The sequence below is a fragment of the Oncorhynchus kisutch genome, linkage group LG30 (genome assembly GCF_002021735.2).
Source record: "Oncorhynchus kisutch isolate 150728-3 linkage group LG30, Okis_V2, whole genome shotgun sequence".
Taxonomy (NCBI): Eukaryota; Metazoa; Chordata; class Actinopteri; order Salmoniformes; family Salmonidae; genus Oncorhynchus; species Oncorhynchus kisutch.
This window is the reverse complement of record NC_034203.2, coordinates 39,071,515-39,084,538: the sequence shown is the minus strand read 5'-3', so window position 1 is coordinate 39,084,538 and position 13,024 is coordinate 39,071,515. Positions and strand designations below refer to the sequence as shown.

The 13,024-nt window shown below is 44.2% G+C and overlaps 2 protein-coding genes across 3 annotated transcripts in view; both read right to left on the bottom strand.

The window, feature by feature from the left end:
- LOC109874670 (sodium/potassium-transporting ATPase subunit alpha-2) overlaps positions 1 to 2,966 on the bottom strand; it is a 30,301-nt gene extending 27,335 nt beyond the window's left edge. Inside the window, exons 1-2 of the mRNA XM_031810496.1 lie at positions 2,843 to 2,966; positions 1,486 to 1,566 (exon numbers count right to left, since the gene is read on the bottom strand). Coding sequence (XP_031666356.1) covers positions 1,486 to 1,566; positions 2,843 to 2,854 — 93 coding nt within the window. The 5' untranslated portion in view covers positions 2,855 to 2,966. The remainder of the gene's footprint in view (positions 1 to 1,485; positions 1,567 to 2,842) is intronic.
- Positions 2,967 to 6,260: 3,294 nt separating this feature from the next.
- Positions 6,261 to 13,024, bottom strand: part of LOC109874690 (myelin protein P0-like) — a 32,307-nt gene continuing 25,543 nt past the window's right edge. Inside the window, exon 6 of one of the 2 annotated variants that reach the window (XM_020466720.2) lies at positions 6,261 to 8,309. In XM_020466720.2, the coding sequence (XP_020322309.1) occupies positions 8,307 to 8,309 (3 nt within the window). In that variant the 3' untranslated portion in view covers positions 6,261 to 8,306. Of the gene's footprint in view, position 13,024 lies in introns of both variants that reach the window. The other variant, XM_020466718.2, reaches the window with a different exon arrangement.

Genomic DNA, 13,024 nt, shown 5'->3' with positions numbered 1-13,024 from the left:
TGAATTTGTGTTTGAAATTCACTGCTTGACTGAGGGACCTTACAGAAAATTGTTATGTGTGGGGTACAGATATTATGTAGTCATTCAATAATCATGTTAAACACTATTATTGCACACAGAGTGAGTCCAAGCAACTTATGTTACTTTTTAAGCAAATGTATACTCCTGAATGTATTTAGGCTTGCCATAACAAAGGGGTTGAATACTTATTTACTCAAGACATTTCAGCTTTTCCATTTTTAATTCAATGGTACACATTTCTGAAAATATAATTCCACTTTGGCATTATGGGGTATTGTGTGTAGGCCAGTGACAAAACAAGATCTCAATCCATTTTGAATTCAGGCTGTAACACAACAAAATGTGGAATAAGTCAAGGGGTGGGAATACTTTCTCCAAAAGGCTCAGGGTGCCATTACTTTCTGAAGGCCCTGTAGGTAACAGGGTGCCATTACTTTCTGAAGGCCCTGTAGGTAACAGGGTGCCATTACTTTCTGAAGGCCCTGTAGGTAACAGGGTGCCATTACATTCTGAAGGCCCTGTAGGTAACAGGGTGCCATTACTTTCTGAAGGTCCTGTAGGTAACAGGGTGCCATTACTTTCTGAAGGCCCTGTAGGTAACAGGGTGCCATTACGTTCTGAAGGCCCTGTAGGTAACAGGGTGCCATTACTTTCTGAAGGCCCTGTAGGTAACAGGGTGCCATTACGTTCTGAAGGCCCTGTAGGTAACAGGGTGCCATTACTTTCTGAAGGCCCTGTAGGTAACAGGGTGCCATTACTTTCTGAAGGCCCTGTAGGTAACAGGGTGCCATTACTTTCTGAAGGCCCTGTAGGTGACAGGGTGCCATTACTTTCTGAAGGCCCTGTAGGTAACAGGGTGCCATTACTTTCTGAAGGCCCTGTAGGTAACAGGGTGCCATTACTTTCTGAAGGCCCTGTAGGTAACAGGGTGCCATTACTTTCTGAAGGCCCTGTAGGTAACAGGGTGCCATTACGTTCTGAAGGCCCTGTAGGTAACAGGGTGCCATTACTTTCTGAAGGCCCTGTAGGTAACAGGGTGCCATTACTTTCTGAAGGCCCTGTAGGTAACAGGGTGCCATTACTTTCTGAAGGCCCTGTAGGTAACAGGGTGCCATTACTTTCTGAAGGCCCTGTAGGTAACAGGGTGCCATTACTTTCTGAAGGCCCTGTAGGTAACAGGGTGCCATTACTTTCTGAAGGCCCTGTAGGTAACAGGGTGCCATTACTTTCTGAAGGCCCTGTAGGTAACAGGGTGCCATTACTTTCTGAAGGCCCTGTAGGTAACAGGGTGCCATTACTTTCTGAAGGCCCTGTAGGTAACAGGGTGCCATTACTTTCTGAAGGCCCTGTAGGTGACAGGGTGCAATTACTTTCTGAAGGCCCTGTAGGTGACAGGGTGCCATTACTTTCTGAAGGCCCTGTAGGTGACAGGGTGCCATTTAAGACTCAGACTGTTACTCTCACCATGGACACCTCCTTCTTGAGCTCATCCAGTTCCTGCTCCTTCTTCTTCTTCTTCTTTCCGTCTCCATATTCAGCACCACTCTGAGGAATGATTATCACATTAAACTCAAGCACTTAACTCAAACCTCCCACATGCTGACCGTCTGTGTGTGTGTGTGTGTGTGTGTGTGTGTGTGTGTGTGTGTGTGTGTGTGTGTGTGTGTGTGTGAGTGTGTGTGAGTGTGTGTGTGTGTGTGTGTGTGTGTGTGTGTTTGTGTATGTGTGTGAGTGTGTATATGTGTGAGTGTGTGTGTGTTTGTGTATGTGTGTGAGTGTGTGTGTGTGTGTGTGTGTGTGTGAGAGAGAGAGAGAGAGAGAGAGTGTGTGAGTGTGTGTGAGTGTATATGTGTGTGCGTGTGTGTGTGTGTGTGTGTGTGTGTGTGTGTGTGTGTGTGTGTGTGTGTGTGTGTGTGTGTGTGTGTGTTGCTCAGATTGTAACAGTCACTGATGAAGAATGCAGCATCGTGGATATCATCTGCTGATGTCACTCTTTCGTTTCCCAGCAGCACGTGTGAATGAGTGAAAGAGCGACAGAGAGGATGAACATGTGAGAGAGACACACATTGAAAAAGCAAATCAAAAAGGCTTTTAGAGAGTAGCGAGCTGTTGGAGTGCAGGAAATGTCTCCCACAGCAATTTCCCCAATTTGCTCTTCTCTATGATACTGTATAACAGACACCTGCTAACAACAAATGTCAGCTAGAATTGAAGAAGTTCTACAATTGAAAATCTGTAATATGTGTCAATAGAAATATTTATAATATAATGATGATTCCAGTTATCTATAATCCTACTATCCAGTGTGCTTACAATGTGCCTCAACACTGTGGCATAACCAGCATCATTGCAGACACTATTAGAAAAAACTGCCTTAGGTTTTCCATCATGCCTCTTACTTTATATATGTGAAATGACTAGCTAACTTTCCCAAAATCCCCAGGCTTTTGAGTTTGGAAGATTTCTGGCATCAGCAAGAAATACGGAATCCTCTACTGGCATTTTACAACCCTAGACATGACTGGCTGGTGTTAGACAATAGGTTGACCCAACCATATAGTCATGTGATGGACTGCATGTGTGTGTTTGTGTGTGTGTGATTACATATATATATGTGTGTATACATAAAGCAGAGTTAGGGTCAATTCCTTTTCATTTCAGGAAATTCAGGAAGTTAAACTGAAATTCAAATACGCATCAATGTTTTGGAATGCTTTGAGTTGACTTTGTAAATGTAAATAGAATTGAGTCCAGCTCTGGTTTAAAGGATAGCAGAATACCCCTCTGTATATGCATGAATAAGTAAGTGAAGAGAACTTACCCCTTTCCCCATGCTTGCAGCGTTTCAACTCTAGGTTGAAAAGTGAAGGACAGACATTTCGTCCTGACAGACAGACAGTCCTGATCTTTAACACATGGAAAAGACACGGGTGGCTTTTTTTGGGACTGGGACTGACACCCACTCCTTCCCCCCTACCCTTGCCCCCTGTCAGGGTAACCTGAACCTTCCCAGCACCCCTCCCCCGGCCCCTGGGTACACAGAGGGGGCTATGTGCTGGAACCTGCACCTGTTGTTTCCCTGCCCTGCCCCCTGTGTGAGGAACCACCCTCAATAGAGCACTGTTAGGCTAGCCCCTCTCTCACCACTACACACACTAACAACAACAATACAAACAACAACAAACAAACCAAAACACTATATCAACCTCATGTGTACCATTAAATAACAACCCTATTTTACATAAACTGGGCACGGACCAGGGCTAAGGACCACTGTATACAATCTTACCCACATTTACCAAAGAACCAAAGTCACAACCAAACCCAAGTGATTCATCTCGGTAAATCTAACACCACACGGAGAGTTCCAGAGAAACACTACTACACAGTATATCTCTAATGTAATCTACTATGACTTCCATAGCAATTATATCGTGTTACTTGCCACCAAAAAAGGGATTGCAAAAATATTAGAAAAGTACTTATACTAGGCCTTCTCCCATTATTCAAAACCATTGCCAAATAAGATAGGAAGTAGATCAGCAGTTTGTCTCTTGTGATGTCAGTCACTGACAGTAACTCAATTAGCCCTTGTCAGCTACCATTTTTTAGATTGGTAAATTAGTCTGTAGTAATCATGGCCGAATTACTGACCGGGGAACCTCCATTTATTTTGTTAATCCCTCTCACTCAGATATCATATATAAAAAACTGCAAATATTTCTCTCCATCCTATGGCCATATGTGTAGCGCTGCAGGAAATTAGCCTAGCAGTTAGAGTGTTAGACCAGTAACCGAAAGGTCACTGGTTTGAATACCCGAGCCAACAAGGTAAAAAAATCTGTTGGTGCCCTTGAGCAAGACACCAACAGGGCCTCCGTACTACTATGGCTAACCCTGTAAAACAACAGATTTTACTGCACCTATCCGGTCTACGTGACAAAAACAAAACATTTTACGCCCTTGGATAGCCTAACAAGCATTCAGAACTACACTAACCACCTTGCATAGCCTATCAAGCATTCAGAACAAAAGCTCAGGGTAAGGATCTTGAAAGAGAAAGCTGAGGCCCTATCTTTACTGATACATACAGTGGGGCAAAAAAATATTTAGTAAGCCACCAATTGTGCCACCAAAGTTCTCCCACTTAAAAAGATGAGAGAGGCCTGTAATTTTCATCATAGGTACACTTCAACTATGACAGACAAAATGAGAAGAAAAAAATCCAGAAAATCACATTGTAGGATTTTTAATGAATTTATTTGCACATTATGGTGGAAAATAAGTATTTGGTCAATAACAAAAGTTTGTCTCAATACTTTGTTATATACCCTTTTTTGGCAATGACAGAGGTCAAACGTTTTCTGTAAGTCTTCACATGGTTTTCACACACTGTTGCTGTTATTTTGGCCCATTCCTCCATGCAGATCTCCTCTAGAGCAGTGATGTTTTGGGCCTGTTGCTGGGCAACACGGACTTTCAACTCCCTCCAAAGATTTTCTATGGGGTTGAGATCTGGAGACTGGCTAGGCCACTCCAGGACCTTGAAATGCTTCTTACGAAGCCACTCCTTCGTTGCACGGGTGGTGTGTTTGGGATCATTGTCATGCTGAAAGACCCAGCCACGTTTCATCTTCAATGCCCTTGCTGATGGAAGGAGGTTTTCACTCAAAATCTCACGATACATGGCCCCATTCATTCTTTCCTTTACACGGATCAGTCGTCCTGGTCCTTTTGCAGGAAAACAGCCCCAAAGCATGATGTTTCCACCCCCATGCTTCACAGTAGGTATGGTGTTCTTTGGATGCAACTCAGCATTCTTTGTCCTCCAAACACGACGAGTTGAGTTTTTACCAAAAAGTTATATTTTGGTTTCATCTGACCATATGACATTCTCCCAATCTTCTTCTGGATCATCCAAATGCTCTTTAGCAAACTTCAGACTGGGCTGGACATGTACTGCCTTCAGCAGGGGGACACGTCTGGCACTGCAGAATTTGAGTCCCTAGTGTGTAACTGATGGTAGGCTTTGTTACTTTTGTCCCAGCTCTCTGCAGGTCATTCACTAGGTCCCCCCGTGTGGTTCTGGGATTTTTGCTCACCGTTCTTGTGATCATTTTGACCCCACGGGGTGAGATCTTGCATGGAGCCCCAGATCGAGGGAGATTATCAGTGGTCTTGTATGTCTTCCATTTCCTAATAATTGCTCCCACAGTTGATTTCTTCAAACCAAGCTGCTTACCTATTGCAGATTCAGTCTTCCCAGCCTGGTGCAGGTCTACAATTTTGTTTCTGGTGTCCTTTGACAGCTCTTTGGTCTTGGCCATAGTGGAGTTTGGAGTGTGACTGTTTGAGGTTGTGGACATGTGTCTTTTATACATGTGTCTTTTCATTTTGTCTGTCATAGTTGAAGTGTACCTATGATGAAAATTACAGGCCTCTCTCATCTTTTTAAGTGGGAGAACTTGCACAATTGGTGGCTGACTAAATACTTTTTTGCCCCACTGTATGGACTTTGGTTTGACTTAACACACAAGATAAGTCTCTCTCGCCAAAAGTATCTTCATCCCAGCAACCACCTTCTTTTTTTCCAATCACATTACCACGGGCAACATCTGAAGTTTACCTCCCTTGTCCTCCCCATAATCTCCCCCTCACTGTGTCAGTGCCTCCTGTAGCCCCATGCAGTTTACCAACACCTGAAATGGAAAAGGATTTATTTTCCGCACCTGGAAAACATGCACAAAAAAAAAGATAAACACACAGAATCCCCCTCCATGTACAAGGGTAGAAATGTGTGTGCAAACAGTTTGCTCCACCTCATGACAACATGTGTAGAATTGCAGGAAATGAGTTATAAAACTGCTAATTCTTCTCCCTCCTCATGGCAAAATTTGTCGAATTGCAGTAAATTTGCTTAAAAACTGAAACATTTTCTACACTCCCCATGGCAAAATATGCAGAATAGAATTACCTGTAAAACTAGGAATGTTTCACTCTGGTGTCAAGATGGGGGCCCCTAAAATGTTTTGCTCGCAAGGTGGGTGGGGGGGGCAACAACATGTCACTTAGGGCCTCCAAAAAGTCTAAGGCCGGCTCTGATTGCATGTCTGGGTATGCAGACCCGGGAGCCACTGCGGCCCCCTCATGATGCGCTCAGATTGTTTGTGGCCCCATACCTCGATCCCTGAAATAAATGATCCAATGGCTTATCAGAACATATTTGACTCAAACAGACATGGAGAATAGACATTTTTAATTTGAGTTGATTTTATTCTTCTTATACAACCGAGATGCGTTTGATGCTTTAATTTTTATTTACCTTCCTGTTACAACCCATTTTACATGACTGTAGAATTTATATTACTAGTACACTTCAATTATAAGCATAAAAATTAAATAAAAATGTAAGACGCTTAAAATTTCTAAGAAAGGAATGTTATCTAACAACCTAAACTAATGCAGTACACAACAAACTATACATCCAACAAAACAGTGTGAAGACATTTGAATGCAGTTTGTAGTATTGTATCAGGAGTCTGTGTGGCCGTACTGAAAGAGGAATGAAAGAAACATGGATGATGGATAGTTGGTTAAACAGCATTGAGGTAAACAGAGATATCTAGTTCCTGTTGCCTTAATGAACCGTGGTGTGCGTCACACTAGCTCACTCCCTATGACCACAGCTAAAAGAATAGAGCGCATTCAGAACTACACTAACCACCATGCATATCCTAACAAACATTCAGAACTACACTAACCACCATGCATATCCTAACAATCATTCAGAACTACACTAACCACCATGCATACCCTAACAAACATTCAGAACTACACTAACCACCATGCATATCCTAACAATCATTCAGAACTACACTAACCACCATGCATATCCTAACAATCATTCAGAAATACACTAACCACCATGCATATCCTAACAATCATTCAGAACTACACTAACTTCCATGCATACCCTAACAAACATTCAGAACTACACTAACCACCATGCATAGCCTGACAATCATTCAGAACTACACTAACTGCCATGCATACCCTAACAAACATTCAGAACTACACTAACCACCATGCATAGCCTATCAAGCGTTCATAACTACACTAACCGCCATGCATATCCTAACAATCATTCAGAACTACACTAACCACCATGCATAGCCTATCAAGCGTTCAGAACTACACTAACCACCATGCATAGCCTATCAAGCGTTCAGAACTACACTAACCACCATGCATAGCCTATCAAACATTCAGAACTACACTAACCACCATGCATACCCTAACAAGCGTTCAGAACTACACTAACCACCATGCATAGCCTATCAAGCGTTCAGAACTACACTAACCACCATGCATAGCCTATCAAACATTCAGAACTACACTAACCACCATGCATATCCTAACAATCATTCAGAACTACACTAACCACCATGCATACCCTAACAAGCGTTCAGAACTACACTAACCACCTTGCATAGCCTAACAATCCTTCAGAACAGAAGCTCAGGGTAAGGATCTTGAAAGAGAAAGCTGAGGCCTTATCTTTACTGATACATATGGACTTTGGTTTGACTTAACACACAAGATAAGTCTCTCTCGCCAAAAGTATCTTCATCCCAGCAACCACCTTCTTTTTTTCCAATCACATTACCACGGGCAACATCTGAAGTTTACCTCCCTTGTCCTCCCCATAATCTCCCCCTCACTGTGTCAGTGCCTCCTGTAGCCCCATGCAGTTTACCAACACCTGAAATGAAAAAGGACTTTATTTTCCGCACCTGGAAAACATGCACCAAAAGAAATGAACAGCCACACAGAATCCCCCTCCAGATACAAGGGCAGAAATGTGATTAAATGTCATAAGAAGATCTATCACATGTCTGCCTCTCTCAAACAAAACATGGTCTCCATGTGTTTCCGTGCATAAAATGTAATGTATAACTATTTACTTTAGGGTGACATACATATACACAGTTTTTCCCCTCATCTTTTGTTTGACATGACAGTCTGACTAGACACATAGACACATAAAACATAACACTTTTGCCACCGGCAGAGAGCTATAGCTAAATTTAAGTCTTCAATGAGAACTAACGAGGATGATTCTGCACAGTTTCCATCCCTGGCCAATAGTTGGGCAGAAGACAGCGACGTGGCATTCCAACCAGCAGAAATGGTGGGTGAATGAACGTGCAGGGGTGTGGTGGTATTGGTGGGGGAGTGAGAGGGGTGTTGGTGATCAGGGGGGTGGAGGAGAGGAGAGGTGTCCATCACTGAGTTTGAAAAAGAGAGAAGATGAGGAAGAAGAGGAGGAAGAAGAAGAAGAAAAATAAAGAATTGCTGAGTTTGCTTGAGATGGGTCTGCCTTTGTCTGATACAGTCTATATCTATACAGATAGAAGAGGTCTGATACAGTCTATATCTATACAGATAGAAGAGGTCTGATACAGTCTATATCTATACAGATAGAAGAGGTCTGATACAGTCTGTATCTATACAGATAGAAGAGGTCTGATACAGTCTATATCTATACAGATAGAAGAGGTCTGATACAGTCTATATCTATACAGATAGAAGAGGTCTGATACAGTCTATATCTATACAGATAGAAGAGGTCTGATACAGTCTATATCTATACAGATAGAAGAGGTCTGATACAGTCTGTATCTATACAGATAGAATAGATCTGATACAGTCTGTATCTATACAGATAGAAGAGGTCTGATACAGTCTGTATCTATACAGATAGAAGAGGTCTGATACAGTCTGTATCTATACAGATAGAAGAGGTCTGATACAGTCTAAATCTATAAAGATAGAATAGATCTGATAGAGTCTGTATCTATACAGATAGAAGAGGCTTAAGTATAGAGTGGAGAGTGGATTGGGTAATCTATGAGGGAACATAGTTTAGTGTCACTAAAGGATAGAGAGAGAGTGTGTGTCTGTGTGTGAGTGAGAGAGAGAGAGAGAGTGAGAGAGAGAGAGAGAGAGAGAGAGAGAGAGAGAGAGAGAGAGAGAGAGAGAGAGAGAGAGAGAGGAAGAGACAGAGAGAGAGAGAGAAAGAGACAGACAGAGAGAGAGATCCAGTTGCCAGCAAGTGCTAAAATAATGATCTGAGTGGGGGAGACACATGCAGGAGGGATTAACGGGACCAAAATAACCTGGAGGAGTATAAGGATAAATCACTTGTTGGTATCCCTCTGTTGTCATGGCCTGAGAATGTCCACTGGCTGTCAATGTGACATCATTTCATGGACTCAGTCACAACAACAGAGAGAATAGAATGCCATTCAGGACATACTCTCAGTCACAACAACAGAGAGAATAGAGTGCCATTCAGGACATACTCTCAGTCACAACAACAGAGAGAATAGAATGCCATTCAGAACATACTCTCAGTCACAACAACAGAGAGAATAGAATGCCATTCAGGACATACTCTCAGTCACAACAACAGAGAGAATAGAATGCCATTCAGGACATACTCTCAGTCACAACAACAGAGATAATAGAATGCCATTCAGGACATACTCTCAGTCACAACAACAGAGAGAATAGCATGATATTTGGGACATACTCTCAGTCACAACAAAGAGAGAATAGCATGATATTTGGGACATACTCTCAGTCACAACAACAGAGAGAATAGCATGCCATTCAGGACATACTCTCAGTCACAACAACAGAGAGAATAGCATGATATTTGGGACATACTCTCAGTCACAACAACAGAGAGAATAGAATGCCATTCAGGACATACTCTCAGTCACAACAACAGAGAGAATAGCATGATATTTGGGACATACTCTCAGTCATAAACAAACAAGTATTTTCCTGTTTTGCAGCTGTTACAGTAATCCTGTATACGCCCTTATGGAGCCAGAAATAACCTAACCTTCAGCATGCACTGACAGCCAAGCAGCAGAGCACAGCCCAGTGTAGAACTATGACCTCCATTAGCTCAAATGTGAAGGGATTGAATCACCCGGTGAAATGAACTACAGGTTGAACCCATCGACACAAGCTAAGAGCTTGGAATCATATTTCTCTGACTCGTCTGACTCGTCAGTGCAGGGTGCTCTCACACGCTCTTTCCGCACCACTCTCATCTGATCTGATTGAGACATTGAGCTAAGCAACCAGCAGCAGGAAACATTAATAGAAATTTCAGGAACTATTTGACCCCTCCCTGAAGTCATTAGTATCTCTACATTAGCAGGGTCCATATATTACACTGCGTGTCTATACTGGGTCAGCTCTACTTGATGCTAGCTGGAGGGGTTATGTGTTGTATATTCTACAGAGGAGACACTGAGTTTGATAGGACTAGTCTTTCATAGGGCTTAATGAGATAGGACAAGTGCACTCAGGAGGTGGAGCAGATGGGGAAGGGGTGTGGCCTGAAGAGGTGTGGTCTAAATGTGTGTGGTCTAAAGGGGTGTGGTCTATGGAAGCTGAAGCAGTCAGGTGGAAGGAAATCAAGACCTTGAGAAATAAGATTCATAAAATCTATTGGAGAGAAAGAGATAAGGGAAATGAGATAGAGGGGGAGAGAGAAAGAGACAGGGGGAGATAGAGCGAGTGGGGGGAGAGAGAGGGGGAGAGAGAAGGAGACAGTGGAGAGAAAGAAAGAGACAGGGGAGAGAGAGAAAGAGACAGGGGGAGATAGAGCGAGTGGGAGGGGAGAGAGAAGGAGACAGTGGAGAGAAAGAAAGAGACAGGGGAGAGAGAGAAAGAGACAGGGGGAGATAGAGCGAGTGGGAGGGTGACAGAGAGAAAGAGACAAGGGGAGAGAGAGAAAGAGACAGGGGAGAGAGAGAAAGAGACAGGGGAGAGAGAGAAAGAGACAGGGGGAGATAGAGCGAGTGGGAGGGGAGAGAGAGAAAGACAGGGGAGAGAGAGAAAGAGACAGGGGAGAGAGAGAAAGAGACAGGGGAGAGAGAGAAAGAGACAGGGGGAGATAGAGCGAGTGGGAGGGGAGAGAGAGGGGGAAAGAGAGAGAAGGAGACAGGGGAGAGAGAGAAAGAGACAGGGGAGAGAGGGAGAGAGGGAGATAGAGAGGGAGAGAGAGGGGGGAGTGACAGGGGAGAGAGGGAGAGAGAGGGGGAGAGAGAGGGAGAGACAGGGGGAGAGACAGGGGGAGAGGGAGGGTGAGAGAGGGAGAGACAGGGGAGAGAGAGGGGGAGAGAGAGAAAGAGACAGGGGAGAGAGAGAAAGAGACAGGGGGAGATAGAGCGAGTGGGAGGGGAGAGAGAGGGGGAGAGAGAAAGAGACAGGGGAGAGAGAGAAAGAGACAGGGGAGAGAGAGAAAGAGAAAGAGACAGAGGGAGTGGGAGGGGAGAGAGAGGGGGAAAGAGAGAGAGGGGAAGATAAATAGGGAAGAGAGGATGTGAAAGAGTTAGCATTAAAAGTTTTTAAAACCACTTGAACTGTTTCAATGAGAAGAGTCTGAATGCAACGTGGTCCACTGAAAGGAGGAAAGGGAAAGAGAGAACGCCAGTGTGAGGGGAAGGCAGACTGTCTCCCAAATGGCACCCCATTCCTTACACAGTGCACTACTTTTGACCAAGGCCCAGAGTGCACTATGTAGGGCAAAAGATGCCATTTGGGACACAGCTGGAAATAACAAATTGGGTTGTCCCTGTATCCAGGACCGTTGTGATGAGTGTCAGACAGACGTGGTAGAGAAATACTGCCTTGCATCAAATCTACGATGACAGGATGGAAACAAAGCTTTTCAGATGTATCCAACCAGCAGTCAGGTGTTGTTATCCAACCAGCAGTCAGGTGTTGTTATCCAACCAGCAGTCAGGTGTTGTTATCCAACCAGCAGTCAGATGTTGTTATCCAACCAGCAGTCAGATGTTGTTATCCAACCAGCAGTCAGATGTTGTTATCCAACCAGCAGTCAGGTGTTGTTATCCAACCAGCAGTCAGATGTTGTTATCCAACCAGCAGTCAGGTGTTGTTATCCAACCAGCAGTCAGATGTTGTTATCCAACCAGCAGTCAGATGTTGTTATCCAACCAGCAGTCAGATGTTGTTATCCAACCAGCAGTCAGATGTTGTTATCCACCCAGCAGTCAGATGTTGTTATCCAACCAGCAGTCAGATGTTGTTATCCAACCAGCAGTCAGGTATTGTGTCCATGTTCTCCTCAGTATTGTGTCCATGTTCTCCTCAGTATTGTGTCCATGTTCTCCTCAGTATTGTGTCCATGTTCTCCTCAGTATTGTGTATATGTTCTCCTCAGTATTGTGTCTATGTTCTCCTCAGTATTGTGTCCATGTTCTCCTCAGTATTGTGTCCATGTTCTCCTCAGTATTGTGTCTATGTTCTCCTCAGCGTGGCATTAAGACCCTAATGATGATCGTTTCAGTTGTAAAGGCTTAGATCTCGTGGGAAGGAATATACTGTACTAGACAGACTTACTCTGCCTCCCAAACTGCACCCTAGTCCCTATATAGTGCACTGCTACCTATAGGGCTCTGGTCTAAAGTAGTGTACTATATAAGGAATAGGGTACTAGTTCATTAGGACCGCCTCTCGAAGACCCTCCTCTGCCTCTCTCTCCAGTATGATTTCGGACAGTATCGTCCTCCGTTTAAAACCCCTGTCTGTCTCATTCACTTATTTCAGGGTCAGTTTTTTGGCGAGCTGGGACAGGAAACTGGCTGATTTGGCTGAGGCAGACCCACCCCCATTCCCCTCCCCCCCTTTGTCCCCCTTGGAGAGCTCCAGCTCAATGGTCATCAGCACCCTGTCAGGCCTCTCCCCCTTGGGCGAGTCCCCTCCCCCTGTTCCTGCTCTCCCTGGCTGTCTCAGTGCTTTGTGCTGGGCTGTGTGGGCTGTGTGGGCTGTGTTTTGGGGCTCTAGCTCTCTGCTCTCCGTATCCTATTTCTTATCCTTGCGTGACTCCTGCTTCTTCTTTTCTGAGGCGGCGGCCTTCAGCTTGGACGGGTCCCCGATGGAGAGAACAGGGACC